Source organism: Brienomyrus brachyistius, chromosome 18 (assembly GCF_023856365.1).
Source record: "Brienomyrus brachyistius isolate T26 chromosome 18, BBRACH_0.4, whole genome shotgun sequence".
Lineage (NCBI taxonomy): Eukaryota > Metazoa > Chordata > Actinopteri > Osteoglossiformes > Mormyridae > Brienomyrus > Brienomyrus brachyistius.
Genome location: NC_064550.1, coordinates 15,562,178 through 15,581,619, shown reverse-complemented (window position 1 = coordinate 15,581,619; position 19,442 = coordinate 15,562,178). Strand labels below are relative to the sequence as shown.

General features: G+C 46.3%; 1 protein-coding gene across 1 annotated transcript in view; it reads left to right on the top strand.

Moving 5' to 3' along the window:
• The window catches only part of LOC125713219 (chemokine-like protein TAFA-2), an 81,982-nt gene that overhangs the window by 32,400 nt on the left and 30,140 nt on the right, over positions 1-19,442 (top strand). The window contains exon 2 of the mRNA XM_048984190.1: positions 12,359-12,472. Within this exon, the coding sequence (XP_048840147.1) occupies positions 12,361-12,472 (112 nt within the window). The 5' untranslated portion in view covers positions 12,359-12,360. The remainder of the gene's footprint in view (positions 1-12,358; positions 12,473-19,442) is intronic.

Below are 19,442 nucleotides of genomic sequence, written 5' to 3'. Positions count from 1 at the left end.
ACCTGGCACTAATCTATGCATCTGGTGTCTAGAAACAGGCAGCATATCGCAGGCATGCCATCAAACACATGTGATGAGGCGTTGGGCACATATGTATTCTCTTTTTGGCTGGGGATGGTGTAGATTAGTTCAGTGGGCCTGTGACCAGAAGGTTGCGGGTTCGAATCCCAGGGTCAGGAAAATATTCTCACGTTTAGGCTCCTGAGCAAGGCTCTTAATCACCAATTGCTCAAGTGATTGGCTGACTCTGCTTTCTCAAAAAAAAGACACTTTTGGGAAAAAGTGTCCACTAAATAAACAAAATATAATATAAGTACCTGTCCTCTGTGACGGGGGAGCCTACAAACGAGAGCAGAGAATCACCGGATTTTTAAGACTCTGCCTGTAAGACTGGTGGCATCCTGTCGCATATCGGGGCCTGCATGCAGCCAAAATCGAGCGTTGCGTAATTTTAGCGTAGGACTGAAGCACCCATCCATTTTGATGGGCCGTGTAGCGCTCCCTGATCCCAGAACAGCGACAGGATGCCATGGTTCTCCTTACCTACCTCACCCCCCCCCCCCCGTTAAAGTGCTCATTAAAGCCAGTGCAGGTGTCTAATGTGCATTTACATTTTGATGATCATCGCCCCCAATGCGGTTTCTGCTGCGCAGCTCTGTGGACGCCCTGCTTCTGTTTAGCCAGCTACAGGCTAATAAATATGTACAAAACCAATTCCCACATGCAGTCTGGTCCACGCTCGATAGAACGAGAACAATAACCCTGCGCTTAGGTGTAAAATTAAAGATTAAAGAAGGTGAGGGAATGGGAGCGTCGCAGAGACACGGGGCAATGGCAAGGAGCAAAACACCCCCTGGGAGTGAGTCTGCCCCAGCAGGGGGTGGGACAGTCTGTGCTGAGACACAGGAAGATCCCAATGTCTATGTCTAACTGGTTTTCAGTAAATTACACAGGGTGGTGTGTAGTTCAGAGGGTTGGACCTGTGATCTGTGATCAGAACATCTCTGGTTCAAATCTCATGCTTGACAGAGTAGTCACATCTCCACCGGGCCCTTGCGTAAAGTCCTTAATACCTCCTAAAAATGGCCCTGGGGTGCTGGATAGATAGGCGTGTGTAGGTGGGTGTAGACCCCAAGCTTCATTCTCACCTTTATGTGTGTGCATGTGTCTTTAAAAAGCAGAGCATGATGGGATATATGAAAATTGAATGGCGAATAAAAAAGCTTCATTGCAAAAACTCCTGCACTCACCAGGTCAGAGGTCATCATCTAGACCAATAACATGTTCCACGTCTTGGCACCGGTCAGTGTCATGTGACTTGGTACTCCTGCATGAACGCTAGTAAACCTTCTCCGTCACCTTTAAACCCACTGCTGATTTTCACACTGTTTGCTGAATAGCAAAAGCACCGCGCAGCATTCATAGGTAATTAGTCCCACTGCTAGGAATGTAGAGTGAGAAATTTGTCTATCCAACATGCAGACTTCTTGAGGCTTCTGTTCCCTCCCTGCCTGACATGCTTTGACTGCTTATGAAAAATAAATAATGCACCTTAAGCGTAACTCTGAAATTTGACATGACAGCTTTGGAAGCCCCGAATTTGCTTCTCTTAACATCGCCTGTTAATTACCATGGTGTGGTCTGGCTGTGAGCTCCCTCTGGCTAGGACGAGGGATTATTTTAACCATTGCCGATACCTTCCGGACTTTACCCAGGATCACTGACAGCTTGTCGGCATTAGCTGGATTCCTGTGTCAGGTGGGAGGACCGTAGTGTTTTTCTGGCAAAATCTCCAGTTATCCCTGTATCTGTCTGTCAGCCCCGTATCCAGCATCCGTATCCTCAAGCCATTAGAATTCTCAACCTGAACATGTACAATGACTAGTTTTTACAAATGTTAATTGTTCATGCCTCTTCACCGCATCATACTCACCTTCCCACATCGCTGTTTACTTTTTTCATCTTTGCATATACTGCCATTTGCACCCTGTGCACAATACCATTTGCACTCTGTTATCGGAATAGTATTTTTATACATAGCTTTTTGTTTGTCTTCTGTTTATCCTGTGTTTTAGTCTACTACCTCCCATCCATCCACTTTCTGTAGCTGCTTATTGTACTCAGGCCAGGGGTCTGCAGTCTATGGACACAAGGCAGGGAACAACCCAGGATGGGATACCATCACAGGACACACTCACACACACACACACCTATGGGCCAACTTGGCAGTTCCATTTAATCTCAGCTTGCTTTTGGACTGTGAAGGGAAACCAAAGAACATGCCCTCTTCACTCCCATGGAACCATGACAGACTTGAACCCTGGTCCCAGAGGTATGTGGTGACACCGTTAATCGCTGTTCTATGTACCTTTATCTATACTCTCTTTCTGCACAGCTGTAGCAAGTTGTTCCAATATAGCAGTGCGTGTGACAAGTAAAGTTGGGAATCTTGAATAGGAGAGCCTGAATCTTATCCCAGACTGGGTCCAGCTTGGCTGCAATTCCATTCCATGACACATAGGGCAGACCCACTGTGGGCTGTTTAGAGACAGAAATTCACCCAACTGCCTGTTTTTGGACTAGCAGGAGGAATCCTGCATGGCAGAGAGGAAACACACAAAATGAGAAGTGGGATTTGAACCCAAACCCTACAGGTCCGGTGCACTAGTCAGAGGCTGGTTTATTGTTTCTGGTGCCCCACTCAAGAAGTCACTTTAGGGACCCCTGCCTTCCTAGTGTAGTAACTGTTTGTGCCCACCAGGGGGCCCCACGAAAAATGTGTGATTTGAGTGGCGGTAACGACCATCACTGGCAACAGTTTGAGTCACTATGCCACTCTGCTCAAGTTATGGTCCAATCCCTAACAGAAAGCAGTGGGTGCATTATAGTCCCACCACTAGGAATGTTAGATGGCCATTTACGGGCTGAAGTGATTCGATAATAACAGAGAAGCTATTTTGAAGAGATGGAAGATCAGAAAGCTCTTAACGAGGAAGCAATATTCATAGGACCTCTATAATAAAGGCAGAACCCCCCCCCCCCCCCAAAAAAAAAAGAAAATTGAAGGCACAGAATTTGCATGCGGTAAAATTTCTGGAATATTAAACAGCCAGACACGAACACAGCGACACCGTTATATCGTAAATGAAACATCGAGGAAGGTGCAGGGACAAACATTACTCTGTCAGGATTAATTTTAATAATTGAAGAGACTTCAGTCTAAAGTCCCAAACAGGCGGAGAGATATCGAGATTGTGTATAATTCAAGGTGACCGCCACACTTCCTGCTTTTTTCCGTCCCTGTCCAGGGAAGCGGTCCAGTTTCCCCTGTAGGTCAGACTAAAGTCAGCCCAGGATTCTCATTAATGACATCTCCAGGTCACGCGCCTCTGACTGACATTCTCCTCAGCCAATAGGAATCCGTGATACTGAGAAATATGTATACTGAAGGTTTGTCTTGTCATGAGCTGTTAGGGTGACATAAGTGAGTGATGCTGGGTGTCAGGCCTCGTTGGTCATCCCCCCCGGTGTCATTTACATGAATATTTCTTTTAGAAAGCAGGGCCAGCCAGTCCCTGAAGTGACTAGGGGGTGGAGGGTCAAGAACCTTGCTCAGGGGCCCTACAGCAAAAAAGCTTGGCAGAGCCTGAGATTTGAACCACCGACCTTCCGATCTCAGGCACAGTGTCTAAGCCATTTGACCTTACCTCACTCCCTGTGGTACTGGCTCTCGAGAACATGCACCTTTTCCTCACACCTTTTTCTTTGCTTTCTCGTACCCATCGTCACCCCCACACCCCAGGCCATGCTCCACCCCCAGTCCCCTGTCACATGATCATCCTTACAGCCAAGCATATCCTCTTACACTAACATAACTGAATTTACGCCCATAGACACTTTATGTAAAATGCCCTCACCGGCAAAAAGCACCACTGCAGTGCAGATACTACGAAGAGACTATCATTCAGTATCCTGCATATAGTTTATCTGACAAACTCATTTCTTGTGTAAATAGATTTTTATAGCTTTAAACATCAACCATATCCTCATATTTTAACGATTTGCATTTATTAGATATTCAGATTATTAAAAGCCCTTTGAATGTCTTTAATTACATGTTTGAAATGTGAAAGACGCTGGTGCAAACACTCATTATTTGTAGGGTAATACGGCTTCTTGTGGCTGGCAGAGAGATACAGAAACACACTTTAAATAATGAATAAACCGGCAACTCGTGAACGGAATCGCTAAACAAACAGGCAAACGATCCCGGGCTCAGCGAAGCATCGCCGATGATAGAGCCGGCGTTACTAAGGGCTGAAGCGGGGAATGAATCACTAAGCTGCCTTATCTGCTAGACATTGGGCGAATCTCTGCAGGGATTAGCCGGTCGTTAGCAAGCCAGTGTAGTGCGAAGCCCGAGCACTGGAGCGCCGTGCAAATCAGCAAATGAACTGTACTTCTGATGCTCGGTATGCCAGCCGCGGTCAGCGCTCCCCAGTGCGCGTGGCTCTCGCGCATCTGCAATGCCGCCGGCTGCATATGCATATAAACGTCATCAGGTTATGCTTTGATCTTTTATTAAAAGATTTGCTTATCGTTTTACTTTCAAAATAAAAGTTTAAGAATATATTTAAAATATGATAACCGCGTAGAGTTCAATTTCCTACAGATTACTGATGCTATTTAGTTGATATATATCTTAAACTGAGACTGAATTCTGGGATTTTTAAGTCTGTCTTTTTTCTTTTGGTGGTGGGTTTTATCGTTTCATTCTTCCACTAAGTTAACTTCTGGGGAAGCCGAAGTGACATTTTGAGCGAGACCCCAGGAACAACAGACCCGCCCCCTGGTACTGATGATCGTTAACTCCAATGACACGCCTGTGATTGGAATGACCTGGCGGTGCTGAGTGTACTACAACAACGCGTGTAACACATTGCTAAAGACCACGAGATTGGCGGTGCAGACAGTTCCCAAAGACTCAACCATGAAAACAAATCCTGCCAAAACTGCCTCTTCAGACCCATGCTCATTATACTTTTGATATAACTGTTGTGAGCTGTTACTGCATTCTATGAGAAAACACAAGTCTGAGACCAGGCAGTGGCGTCTATCCCAGATGCTACAAACCCTGTCAGAAAACAGACTAAAAATGGGAACATTAGTCCTAAGAGACATGTACATATTTGCATCTGCTTCATAACATCTGATGCAACAGCGTGTTGGTCAGTGGGTTAGGACTCTGTGTCCCTGATCAGAAGGTTATTGGTTCAAATCCCCTGCTTTCACATTGGGCCATGGAGCAAGACCCTTAACCTCCATTTGCTCCAGATGCTGGCTGACCCAGATTTCTCAACTGTACAATACTTTGGGTAAAAACATCTGGTAACTAAATTAATGTAAAGATCCTGCTAGTTAAAGATAATGACTTGTGGTGCAAAGGCTGGTTGTTTGCACTCACGAGAGGGTCTTTGTGGGCACCCTGGACCTCCAAGCAAAGTAGCATGGCTGTAAAAGTGTCTATAGATGAACTGCATAATGATGATGATGAATTAGCATTAATAATACAAACATGCTAAGAGCAGCAAATAGCAGGCCCTTGTGTTTGAGCGCGGAAGTCGGAGAGGACTGTTCTGCTGTGTTACCATCACACTGGAGGTCACTGAAAGCTTCCTGACTCTCCTATATTTCCAGTACATAAGCTTTTACCTCTCAGGCTGCCGATTTTAACCTACAGGCCCTTGTAATGACTCTCCATTACTGCCTTAACAGCAGAGGGCTACAGATCACCACTTGTGGGATTTTTACTTATACAAAAAGTTCTGGGGGCAGAACAAAAAAAAATGATTGGTTCAGAGAGGTAACCAATCAGATTGTAGAAGAGGTAGGTCCAAGCAACTAGAAGTAGGCAGGAATAAGACATCTGACATATAGACTCCCACCAGTAATCATCCTCTACATTTTGATTGGTTCTCTCTCTGAATCAGTCATTTTTCTTTCTGCCCTAAGAGCTTGTTTTTTTGTGCATGTAAAACCCCCACGAGCCAGATCACCGGTGTAATTCCATGAAGTTTGTCACTTTGAGATGTTCCCATTTTTCTGTGCGCATGTGAGAGAGATTTCCAGTGTTCTACAAAGCCCGCTCCTGTGCTAATTTCGCATAGCGCCACATGTCCATAAAAAAATCCCTCCGATAATTGCTCACCCATTCCAGAAATAAATAACAGGAAAACATTAGGATTTAGAGGTGAGGCCTGCCAATAGCTCGTCTCATGTTCAGCTCAAGATGCTCGTCGTGAAATCGACGGGTAAATCATACGGCACGGTAACGCTGCAGAAACACTCATACATTTACAAATTTGACTCACTGAGCTGGAACAGTGAACTATGAATATCAGCCGTGCTGGATTGCAGATCAACATTTCTGTGAAAGTAAAATCGATGCCTGCAACAGTGTTATGTTTTTATTTTTAAGTGGTTTCGTCACTATTTATTTTCCCAGTCGTGCTTCCAGTTGGATTAAATGGGAAAATGAGATTGAAGTTAATGTATTTTTGACTGCTTCCTGTTCACTGGGCAGAAAGTTACCTCACAAAATACAGATTTAACCCTGAACAAACTCTGACCTGATTTGATTTTATGTTACACGCGTGGCCTGACAGAGGAACCTATCAATTGTCCATGACTGCCTGTCCGATTCAGGGTCACGAGGGGCCTGGAACCTATCCCTGCACGGGCCACAAGGCAGGGGGCAACCAGGTTGGGATAGAAGGCTATTGTAGGGCATGCTATTGGTAATTAAAAATGCCAGTCCACTGGCTTTGGGAACAAACCGGCAGAGATGCGAATTCCGCACCCTCAGAGCTGGGATGGGAATCGACTTCACACCCATGATGTGTGCTGGCCACTGTGACACATTATTAATCACAGAACATTTCATGCATATACAAGGAAAATGCAAACAGGGACTTTAAAAAGTGAACTGGGGACGTGTTTCCATAAATATAAATTCCTTAACCTCATCAGGGTTTGTCTTTATACAGCTTTGCCTTGCAGCATTTGTGTTCTGTGGAGAGCAGAATTCATGGACTTGTGTTTATTTTCAAATAACCACATGCATACCTCAGTATGTCCCATCAGTCATTGTGCTGAAACATTCAGCATTTTGGTGTTTGCCTTTAGGATTGTGATGTTTGACTCCATTCCCTAATTTTAATTTGTGTCTATGAATAATTGAGTGTGAATGCGAACTACCTGAAGGAAAAAAAAATGTAAAAATGGTCAATTTCACTACTTTGTGAAAGAAATCATGTATATAGTGTGCATTCCTGATTCATTGAATATGCTGATTTCCTTCCAAGACAGATACCTGCTGATGTGCTTCCTTATTGTGGGATGGTGTGTGGCTTGGTGGGTTGGGATGCTGTGCCTGTCATGAGAAGGTTGCTGGTTCTAATCCCTGGGGGATTCTGCTCTTGGGCTTTTGAGCAAAGCCCTTAAGCCCCCATCACTCCAATGATTATCTGGAAAACAAAACAGCTTCTGCCAAACAAATGTAAATGTTCCAGGACCCTCTGAGGAACCAGCTCTGTGTTTGGATGTAATATCTTCAGAGATGTTCGTTCAGCCTGGTGTAGGTGGAGATTTCACTGAGGGAGTGAGGTTAAAGGCCTCCTCTCCCGGGCTGCACAGACTCTCCCGCTACTCCCCTGCTTTTTAAGGTGTAATATCATCAGCGCTTACCCAGCTCCCATGTTACCACGATGCCTGCTAGCCTCAGATGAGGCTGTGGACCCCTGCTTAGTGTGGGCGAACCTCAGATCTTGGTTTTCCTCCTCTGCTTAAACTGTTGAGCGTCGTCATGTGATGCTCTCCCACCAATGGCTATTTTTTGTTTCCTGCAGCTTTCGTCCACCCCCTTCCCCCCAAACCAGGGCAGCAGCTGACCCCATTCCAAACACCAGCCTCTATACCAAATGACCCCCCACCCCTGGCCCAAACCAAGGGCCGTGATGTTTAATTTGGCCCTGAGGTTTGTATGTTCTAGCAGAACAACCTAACATTTAGACTTTGGTGGGTTACTGGTGGTAGTGTAACGTCTAGGAGTCAGACTCTGCTGGGTTGCTGGTGGGAGTCTAAACATCTAGGAGACAGACTCTGGTGGGTGGCTGGTGGGAGTCTAAACATCTAGGAGACAGACTCTGGTGGGTGACTGGTGGGAGTCTAAACATCTAGGAGTCAGACTCTGGTGGGAGGCTGGTGGGAGTCTAAACATCTAGGAGTCAGACTCTGGTGGGTGGCTGGTGGGAGTCTAAACATCTAGGAGTCAGACTCTGGTGGGTGGCTGGTGGGAGTCTAAACATCTAGGAGTCAGACTGAATGAGGGGCTGCTGGTCAATATCCAGACCTATAGTCTGGGATTTAGGACAGTGTCTTGCTTGAGAGCTGGCCCGTAAAGCAGAAAAGTGTATCTTACCAACACATACTTTTTCAGCTGAGGACCAAGCTGATCAACGTCAGAATCTGATCATGTGGTATGTGTGAGGATCGGGATGGCTGTGTGCCCTCATTAGCTGGAAAGCTCTGTTACTGTGACGAGGGTGTTAATGACGTTATTTTGGAAGACAGACAGTTATAGGAAATGCTTCCATTTTTATGATGCAGGAATGAGAATCATGGCAACGTGTTTGCTGCCTGCCTGTTACCGTGGGTACACAGCGGCTGACTGCGCAGGGGGCATGTTCTAGAGGTTTCCATGGGGATTATCAGTATCCACGCCCATGTACGGTGGTCACCTCACTTTCATGCCCTATGTGCCATGTTCCTGTGCCACCCCCATCATTAGCAGAACCTACCCTCTCCCCCCCCTTCTCTAACCCTGCTCAATCCACTATAGACTCATACCCACACCTCTGGACCGGAAAACAGGCCCCTCGCCCTGCTCCCCACTTGTCGGAAACGGAACCATTCCGCATTGCCGAGCAGGGAGAGACAGACGGGGTTCAGGCGTTCAGGCCGAGCATCTGCAGCTGAGGAAGCGGCATTCCAAAGGGACTAATTACTGAAGCGGATCAGTGCGGACGTCTTGGCCCTGAGCCCCTCTCCCCATCCCGCCGAAACGGGAGCAGCCCGGAATGGTCCACAACCCCCACATCCATCAACAACGGCAGCGAACCCCCCCCCCCCCCCCCCGTTACTCCCGTGGAATGGAAATGCGGACAGAAAAGTCGTCTTCATGCTCGCGGTTTCTACATTCGCCGGGCGTTTTCCTGGCCGCGCTCCATCGCGCCTTTGACGCCGCGTCCGATTCCGATGTGCGGAGAGCGATGAAATAAAAAAGACCTACACATCAAATGCCTTCTCCGAAAAACTGGGAGCTCCGGGCGGGGTAGGGTGGGGGGGGCAGACTGTCCTTGAGTCCGAAACGGCGGCAGTGGGCGGGTGAAGCTCTCCTCCAGGCCGGCCGTTTGATCCTCACAGAGATCGAGTCAAAGTCAAGCGGTTTGGCGATGGTATTGATCACAGAGGCTCCCCTTCATGTGCTCCAGGACGGGCTTGCACTTGCCAAGGGGAGGTAGGGCGGGGAGAAGTTTCTAACCAGAAAGTTGTGTCTGAGCTAGGCTGCCTGCTATTTTGTGGGACGAGGAATCAGGGTATTTTTTGGGGAGGTGCTGGTGGGACATAGTCAGGGGCAACACAGTGAAAGGGATGTGTGGCACAGTAGGTTTGGAAGCCCCAAGATGGGTGTAAGGAGATGGGTGTTGGTTCAAATCCCTAAACCTCTAGCTGCACCAGGGACTGTCTAACCTTGCTTTTTAAAAAACATGTCTGGTAATTTAATGTAATGCAAACACCAAAAACCTTCTGTGTGGCTGAGGTAGAGAGCTGAAAATTAAATCTGAGTGTGTGCTTTGGGAAGTCAAAACAGGAGTCACACCAGCCTCCAGAAAGAAGCAGCAAATTTAGCAGATTTATATCATCAAAATGCGGCACAGGACAACAGTGTTGGTGTGCGGCTCTGTGGATTAGGGTGTTGTGTTTCTGATCAGAAGGTTGCTAGTTCAAATCCCAGGATCAGCAGAGTGATTTCACAGGAAGCCACGGCAGCCACTTACAGGAAATGGCATATTGATGCCCCCCCCATCCCTGAGGGTCTCATTGGAGCAGTAATTGTGAACCACAGTGTTCTGTAGGGTATATACATCTCATGACCAATAAGAATACACCCCCTGTCTGTACTATGTTATATTCCCCCCGCCTTCCTCTTGGTTTCTTCCTGATCTCGAACCCTCCCCCTCCCCCCAACTAGTGCTCAGCAGTGGGAAAGGTGTCAGGCGCCTCTTAACCATTTATTTAGGACTGGAAGCTTTTTGCACATGCAAAACGCAACGCAAAACCTCACCCCTCCCCCTACAAAGCCCCAGGTCGAGGTTATTTATGACAGGGAGGCTAATTGCTTCAGCTACGAAGGCGGAGCAGGAGCCTGCAGCACGCGGTGACACTGCGGCCCGCTTGATGCCTCCTATTAATAGGAGGTGGATACGTGTGGTCCTCAAAGAGCAGAGGTCCTTTGTGTCCCTCGGCAACCACCGTAGAGTGCCCACTCAAACAGTGACCTCGTCTAGCTGAGATACGGCAAAAGGTGGCGGGCCTCTTTATAGCTTTTAGCTGCTGTGTTTTTAGTTTTTTTTTTTTTGTTGTTTTGACGTTATGCACGCCGCTGAGACAGGTGATCACCTTGGCCCCGATTGGGTAAGCGGCAGCTGAAAAAACAAACGAATGACACCCATTCCATTTCACTCTGCTGACACCCGTGCGCAGAGCAAAGCTGGAAAAAACTGCTAAACCTTCCTGGCATTTTTGGTTACGCATGACTGCTTAGACTCCAACACAGTCATACCTAAAAAGCACCAGCAGGAAAACCTGATTTTTAACCCTTTGCCCAAGCAAGCCACGTCCAACATTTGTTCAGTTTCAAGAGCTTTTAAGAAAACAAGTCATGTTAGATCAGTATTGGTATGCCTGTGTGATATGGCAGTGTGCGGCATGGCTCAATCCCTTGGTTGGCAGATTGATTTCAACATTGGCCCCTTGAGCGAGGTCATTAACCCGCATGTGCTTCAGGGACTGTATGCTGCTGTGGATAAAAGCATCTACTAAATAAATAAAATGTAAATGTGAACCACTCTGATGAGACTTTCTCACGCAAACCCACAAATCTAACCCCCTCTCTCCCCAAAACATAACGCAGTTTCTCTCCTCAGTGTTTTGTAAATCTTCTTCTCTCCCTGTCACTGACTGCAAAGTTCCCAGCTGTCACTGTCATCGTGTCTGGTTTTCCCTCGCATTGGAAGGGCAAACCGAATCCATAACATGTCCCAGGTTATTCTGAATTGGTTTCCGGGTAGAGAGTGCACTTTGAGTTTATTTAATTGCTGTTGGGCATCACAGCCGGTTTGAATAGGTCGTCGGAATTTTTTTGGTATAAAAATTTTCTGAGGGCAGAATGGAAAATGATTGGTCCAGAGAGATAACCAAACAGATTGTAGAGGAGGTGGGTCCAAACAACTAGAGGAGGCGGGACTAAGACGTCTCATTAGTTGCTCCTGCCTCCTCTAGTTGCTTGGATCCACCTAGACGATCTTGACAAGTGAAGAGGGGAGACCTACGTTTGTTCACGACAAGCTGTGGGCGCCATAGACACCGAACAGCTTAACCCTAATTGCAGTTCCCTTCAGAGAAGCCTTTTTCGTGAACGGATCACAGAGAGTAACAAGCAACCCCTCGCATGTTGAGACCGGTAATTAATCTGGCCTGAAAGTTAAGGAGGTGTAAACACTAAGAGAAGAAACGTCACGTCAAATATCCGTCACGGTGCCGCTAGCTATTCGGCTCCTCCGGCGTCTGTGCTGTGTGCTGCCTGGGGAGCAGGGACAACTGAGAACCTTCTGGAAATCCCAGCAAACACCCCAGTGCCTCCCCCCACCCCCACCTCCATAGAGATGTGGAATAGAGTAAAGCCACCATCATACAACCTACCTTGAATGAGTGTAAGGCATAAGGAGACATTAAGTGAAGTGATTCATTGTCACACCACAGCACACAACAACAAAATGTGTCCTCTGCATTTACCCCATATGTGACATCATAGGGGGCAGTTATTGTTTAGCACCCTGGGAGCAGTGCATGGCGGTAGAGCCTTGTTGGTCAGAGATTCGACCCCACAACCTCCCGTAACCATTAGACTGCTGCTGCCCAAATGTAGTCAACTGAGCTGCAGGTATGTCCTGCCCCTGTGTTGTTAGCCAATGTGACGGGGAGGGGATTGTAATACTGGGCTGTGTTTGTCTTGCAGAAATGCGGCAGCGGGGGCTGCGCGGGACCTGCGGCTGGATGGTGCTCCTGGCCTCCTGCCTTGTGGTGCTCTGGGGCCGGACAGTGGCAGCCTCGGCGCACAGGAGTCACGTCGGTACGTGGAGAACCCTGAGTGAGGAACCCCAACGTGTTTCCTCACCTGTGCTGTAGGGCCAGAGCCCAGCACACGTGTAAAACTCACACCCTTTTTTAATGCAATTTTTATTTTTTTCGTTTTTTCAGGTGGTTTTTATTAGTTTTTATTTTAATGTTTCTATCTAACTTTCATATATATAATTTTTAGTAATTTTATTTTTAGGGATAGTTGGATGTACCTGATTTTAGAGACTCCTACAGGGGAACGCAGTGCACTGATGTCCTCAAAATGGGCAAAGCATGTTCCAGGTATTATTAATGGCAATTAAAGATAAACAAATCATTACTTTAGCTAAATAGTATTTAAAAATGGTAACAGAAAATATTAAATGTTTGTTTTTATTTTCGGGAGCGATATTTATAGTTCTATTATAGTTGCAGTTTTTATTTCATTTTTGTGTCATTTAATTTTACAAAACTGGTTTCATTTAGGATTGTAGCCCTGCGTGTGAGAATTTGTCAATTTGTTTCCAGTTTTTTTTTCAGATGTGAATGTCAGAGGTTGTAAGAAAAAGCATTGAAACTCCATCCATCCATTTTCTGAAACCACTTGCCCTGTTCTGGTGTATTGGTGGGGGGGAGGGGGGTCTGGAGATTATCCCAGAGGCTACAGGCACAATCCAGGATGATGGGGCACCAACCCATCACTGGGCACACCCAACAAACCATTCACTCACATATATGGGAAATTTGTTAACTGTGAGAGGCAACAGTACTAACCACTGCGCCAGTATGCCACCCTGGTGTGAAAATATATAGTCTATTTTTGGAAATTAAACCTCTCCCCGATACCCCCAGGCCATTTCCATGGCCCAGTGAAATGCTGGTTGTGGACTGGCAGCTCGGAACCCCTGGTGTAGGACATTTAAACCGCTTAAAATTCCTTTAAAACTCCAAGGCCACATTTGTGCCCCGAGGTCACATGACGCCTCACAGGACCGCGGTGTTCTGGGGATGAGAGCACAGCCTCCGGTAAGAGTAACAACTGACCTGCAGCGGAGCTCCGACCGCTCCCAGCAAGGGGCCGGAATGAGGATAATGAATCACTTCCGCCGGAGGGAATAGTGGTTTAAAGGTCGGAGAGGGAGGATGTACAGTCGCGAAGGACCCAGGAGGGAGACTAATTCTGAATTCATTTGGGTCCTCTGGTCAGGGGAATTCCGGGTCTTCTTCCACACCTGTGTTTGAGGCAAGTCAACATTTTCACACGTGTTTAGCAGATGCGGGGAAGTGTGCTGGTTATAGCATGGGGTCCCAAAAAAGAGCATTTCTGATGCATTCCAGTAGAGGGCGTCTTTTGGGCTGGATACTCTGTGGCCCCCGCAGTCTTCTGCTGATTTTTCCTCTGTAGTTGACTGATTTAGGTGGTGGGGGGGTGGGGTGATTGATTACCAGACAGGCAGCTGTGGCTCAGATCGCAAGAGCGAACCAATCACCCCCCGTCATCATTCTTTGCAGTGAGGTAATCAGATAATTACCCCATGCTGCCCCTGGTGGAGCCAAGGTGAGTCGCAGACCAATAAACCCATCGGCCCTTTTGTGTTGGCAGGTCACCTAACTCAGGCGTTTCGGTGTTACACTGCACCCTGAGCGGAGGAGCTTCCTGGCTCCCATAATGCAAAGCAACGAAGGCGGAGTGTCCCCTCCCTTGACCCATTCAAAACATATCATTGGTTAATAATAAGGTTGGCTGCTTTGCAGGAATTATACCCCCCCTTATATCCCCCACCTACAAAAATCCTAGAATCCTGGATTTGTCACTGGAGTCCCTGCTATTTTCAGACCTAAAAAGCATTCTTTGTATTTGGATAAAGCAAATACCACTAACTCAGAGAGTAACAGTATTGGCTCGATTCCTGGGAGATAAGAAAATGAAAAGTATTGCGTGAATCAGATTCTGAATAGACACTCCAAGATGACAGCAACATCTGTGTTTTCTGTGGCCCCAAATCGCAGCTTCAGCTCTCTAGTTCTGCAGGAAACCGCTGCTTAAAGTCACAGTTGCATCACCGTTAATGAAAAACGGCGATGTGTTGGATCAGTGTGACAAGTCCAGTCCGCTTCTTATTAGCTACTTTATTGATTACTTTCGGGTCTGACTGAGCTAGTTTAAAAGCGTACTTTCGAGTTTTTTTTTAATCTTTCTTTAAGCATTGCGGTTTTAGCACAAACAGCACAGTTTAGATGTGCTTCATTTTCCTCAAGGTGAGAAGGGTCCAGCTTAAGGGATCTGGAGAGGAATCCATTTATGCATCCCCCTAATCTGACAGCTGCGAAGGCAATTAGCCCACATGCTAACACAGACATTTTTGAAGCGTCACTCGTCTTCTCGATAGTATGCTGGTCACTAAAACAAATTGCCTTCTATCTTTAGCCATTAGTAATCATGGCCATTTAAATAGGGAATTACTTCCTGCGTATTTCGTGGCATGCTGTCACTTCCTGATTAGCAGATTCCCTTATTAGCGATGACATTTTATACTCGCTAATTTTCGCTTCCCTCTAAAACTGAATATGAGCGGCATCGAAATAATAATAAAAAAGTTTTATTGTTTCGTGTTTTGAGATTGCAATCCATGCTTCAAAGTTGAAATCAGGCTGCCAAATGCGGATCTTCATTTCCGAGCTATAAACATCATCTCCAGAATAATAAGATGCCAAAACAGAAGAAAGGTAATGAGGAAACATCGCGGGCAGGATGACAGGTAGACAGACATGCATTTAATGTGTATCATCTCAAACACTGTAGACAGCCTGATCATCTTCGCGTCTCAGCTGAACGCGCATTAATCCAGACAGAAAAATCGGGTATGTTGTCCTAACAGTGATTTAACCCTCATTTTGATTGCAAATCACTTCATTTCATGAATACTAAAAATATTCAGAAGCGTTCGAAAAAAAAAATCATTATTTATATATTACACAGAATACATGTATACTTTGCATTCTTATTTGAATTTTAGTATTTATTAAGGGTCAGTTGATGCAGAATATTCCAAGGCTGCACGTAAAATTGCTTATTTCTTTCTGATTAGACTCCATTCACCTGGATTCGATGCGGATCATCTGTCGGACAGTAGGAGGAAATGCACCATCCCTTGCTATCTGTGTTTTTGCCATCCAATATTTCACCTACACCAAAGGAAGACCTAAGGAAAAAATACTTAAAAGACTTAGAGTTCATTTTAGTGAGCGCTTAACATTTTTTATTAAATTACATTTCAAAAGTTGAAACAAGGACATGATAGCTGAATAGATAGAGGATTTCTAGACTTGACTGTTTCAGCCAACATGATTTTGCAGAATTTACATAAATTGTATGGAAACCTCTGCCAGGAAGGAAGTGCATTAGGCACAGTCTGTGTCAGGAAGGAAGTGCATTAGGCACAGTCTGTGTCAGGAAGGAAGTGCATTAGGTATAGTCTGTGCCAGGAAGGAAATGCCTTAGGCATAGCCTGTGCCAGGAAGGAAGTGCATTAGGCACAGTCTGTGTCAGGAAGGAAGTGCATTAGGCACAGTGTGTCAGGAAGGAAGTGCATTAGGCACAGTCTGTGTCAGGAAGGAAGTGCATTAGGCACAGCCTGTGTCAGGAAGGAAATCCATTCGGATGTCACTGAGAAGTGGTTCCTGATCAGAGGCACTGGTAGCTATGTCAGCTCCATCTTGAACAAAATGAAGGCTGGCAGGAGCTGATTCTCCTTTGATCGGGGGCCAGCATCGCTTTTGTGACTGTAAGAGGATGCCAGAGCTCCTGGAAGGAACCACACAAGCTGTGACACTACAGAGATGTCCACCGAGACAGCCCAGATCTGCTCGGTTGGGATTAGGGGCAGTAGGTGGGTTAATTGTAGGCCACCTTAGGGTCGAGTCCCACAGCTGAATGCAAGTTCTAGAATTTCTAGAAGTGTCCATTGAGCACGGCTCTAAAACCAACCAGCAGCAGCAAATTATTCAGTCAATTAAGTAGGTAGTTTGCTTGAACTTTGGATTTAATTGACTGTTGAGTGAGTAAAGAATTCCTACCATGTGGAAAAGAGACCTAAAATTTCTTACTCTACATGCTTTGGTAGAATACAGCACACTTATACAGTACATAAGGTTATGTCCTCTAGGTTACAGCCAGAGGTGGAGATTTCAGGTTCAGGTAGTACAAATCCAGACCAAGAATTTGTTTCAACCAACCAGTTGAATATATGGAGTCACAGTCACAGAGTACTCAACTGACTGGTTGAAACAAAATCTTGGCCTGGATTTGTACTCCCTGGACCGGAAATCTCCACCTCTGCTTATGGCTGATGACAGACTGAAGAGGCCGAGGTGTCCAGCTCCTTCACTGCTGCTTCTTACATCATCTCATTTGATCTCCCACCATTATCCTACTTTGATGGGGCTGTATGGGCGTTCATCTGCTTTGTCATTTCCTTATATCTAAGAGATCATTGCATCAGACTTCTGATGTCTAATAAAAGCCATATTCACATATGAGAAATCCTAGAGTATCCTTGTCAGTATTATCTGTGGAAACCCCCTAAATTATGTACTTTTGGAACTGAATAAATCATAGAATTCTAATCATGGGTTGGATCTAAATTCTCTTGCTATCTAATGATAACTATCTCTATTTCCCATATAAAGTGAACTTCAAGAATATACTTGGACATTAAAAGGTCTAATTCCTTCATTTTAGGTCATTCAGCCTTCTGGGTAATTTTTGTGGATTCAGATTTATCAGGCGGTGTGCATTTTCTATAGCAATTTTTTATTGTGAGGTACATCTGAGCCCATCCAAGGATGTCTGGGGTGTGAAGCAGGGTGGTGTGTGGCATTTTGGGTAAGGACTCTGTGCCTGTGATTGGAAGGTTGCCAATCCTGAGTCCTGGGACTAGCAGACCGACGTTGCAATTGGACTTAACCCTCAGTTGCAGGGGTGCTGCATGGTGACAAAAGATGGGGTAGGAGAAAAGACATTTCTCCATGGGGATGACTAAATTCTGAGTATTTACGAATTACCCCAGTATTGTGACTGATCTATCACAGGTCACATGGACAAGGGTGGTTGGAACCCAAGCACCTGCCTGATGCTCACATGCGAATGCATAGAAACCTAAGCTATATCGACCTGCCTATGAACCCACAGAGATAGTGACAGTGTTTTTGCTTTATTTAGTTAAAAAATCACTCCAAATTCCAAACTAGTACGTCCCCCCAGGTACCAAATGCAGCCTTGTAAATGCTCTTTATCTTGAACCTGCAGTCTAAACTGCCAATACTGAAAAGTCCTTCTTTATTGGTCCTGTCCATCATCAGCCGTTAGCGGGCGCTAATGTCTCTCTGTGGCCTAATTTTTGCGGCACCCCAATCGGAACCCCCCCTCTGGGCCCAGCAGCGGCGAGCATCTCCATCAGGTCCCCCGAGAAGAAAAACTAGATGATAACCCCCTTTCAATTACATCCCCCCCCACCAGCACTGATTGGTTTCGAGGACTCAACCTAGTTTCCTTAAGAAACGCCAAAGCCCAGCAGGCTTGGAGCGAGGACAGCTGAAAAAGAGCGACGCAACGTAGCTAAAACGCTCGAATCGCATCAAAGGACGGATCAGCCTTGCCGGCGGTCTAATTCGCCCCTCTGCGGCTCCCCCCTTTGCAGCCAGGCCATTACAGTCGTTTCCTGAGGATTTCAATCTGCTCTCCACCAATTTCTGCACAGCGAGCGGAATAGACGGCAACGCGAACAATGATTTGCGCGACTTTGTGTTTCGAAAAGCGCCGTATAAATCTAATATGTTATTTTCTTTCCTTCTACACTCATCTCTCCGTCCTGCGGCACTCGCCCCGCACTCGCAGTGGAGATATTCTTGCCCCTGGTGCAGTATCCAGGCCACCTGGTACATTAAGGCTGCTATTTTTTACTCTCGTCTCTGTGCAGATGACACGGTGTTTCCCAAGTCAGTAGTTCAGGTAATTACCCTCTCTAGCATGATATTTACTAACGTGGTGTAGCTTAGGTGAGAGGCACACTGACTCTGCGGGCAGTAATATTAGCCCCACACCTACAGGTTTTTGGGCGCAGGCTTCCTGTCTGTGTGTGGAATTTGCATGCTCTCTCCCTGTGATGTTCATCAGTACTTCTGAGGTTATTTGCACATCCTTTTTTCCCAATGCATCACCTAATAATTGGCCATTTATTGTTCACTCATTCTTATGCTGCACTGTTTTATCTTTTGTTGTGCTGCTGTCTGTCCTGTACTGCATTACTGTCTGTCCTGTACTGCACTGCTGTCTGTCCTGTACTGCATTACTGTCTGTCCTGTATTGCACTGCTGTCTGTCCTGTACTGCACTGCTGTCTGTCCTGTACTGCATTACTGTCTGTCCTGTGCTGCACTGCTGTCTGTCCTGTGCTGCTGTCTGTCCTGTATTGCACTGCTGTCTGTCCTATGCTGCACTGCTGTCTGTCCTGTGCTGCTGTCTGTCCTGCATTACCGTCTGTCCTGTACTGCTGTCTGTCCTGCACTGCTGTCTGTCCTGCACTGCTGTCTGTCATTTACTGCACCGCTGTCTGTCCTGTATTGCACTGCTGTGTCTTGTACTGCACTGCTGTCTGTCCTGTTGTCTGTCCTGTACTGCATTACTGTCTGTCCTGTACCGCGCTGCTGTCTGTCCTGCACTGCAATGCTGTCTATCCTGTATTACATTTCTGTCTGTCCTGTACTGCATTACTGTCTGTCCTGTACTGCATTACTGTCTGTCCTGTACTGCAATGCTGTCTGTCCTGTATTACATTTCTGTCTGTCCTGTACTGCATTACTGTCTGTCCTATACTGCACTGCTGCCTGTCCTGTACTGCACTGCTGTCTGTCCTGTACTGCATTACTGTCTGTCCTGCTGCCTGTCCTGTACTGCAATGCTGTCTGTCCTGTACTGCATTACTG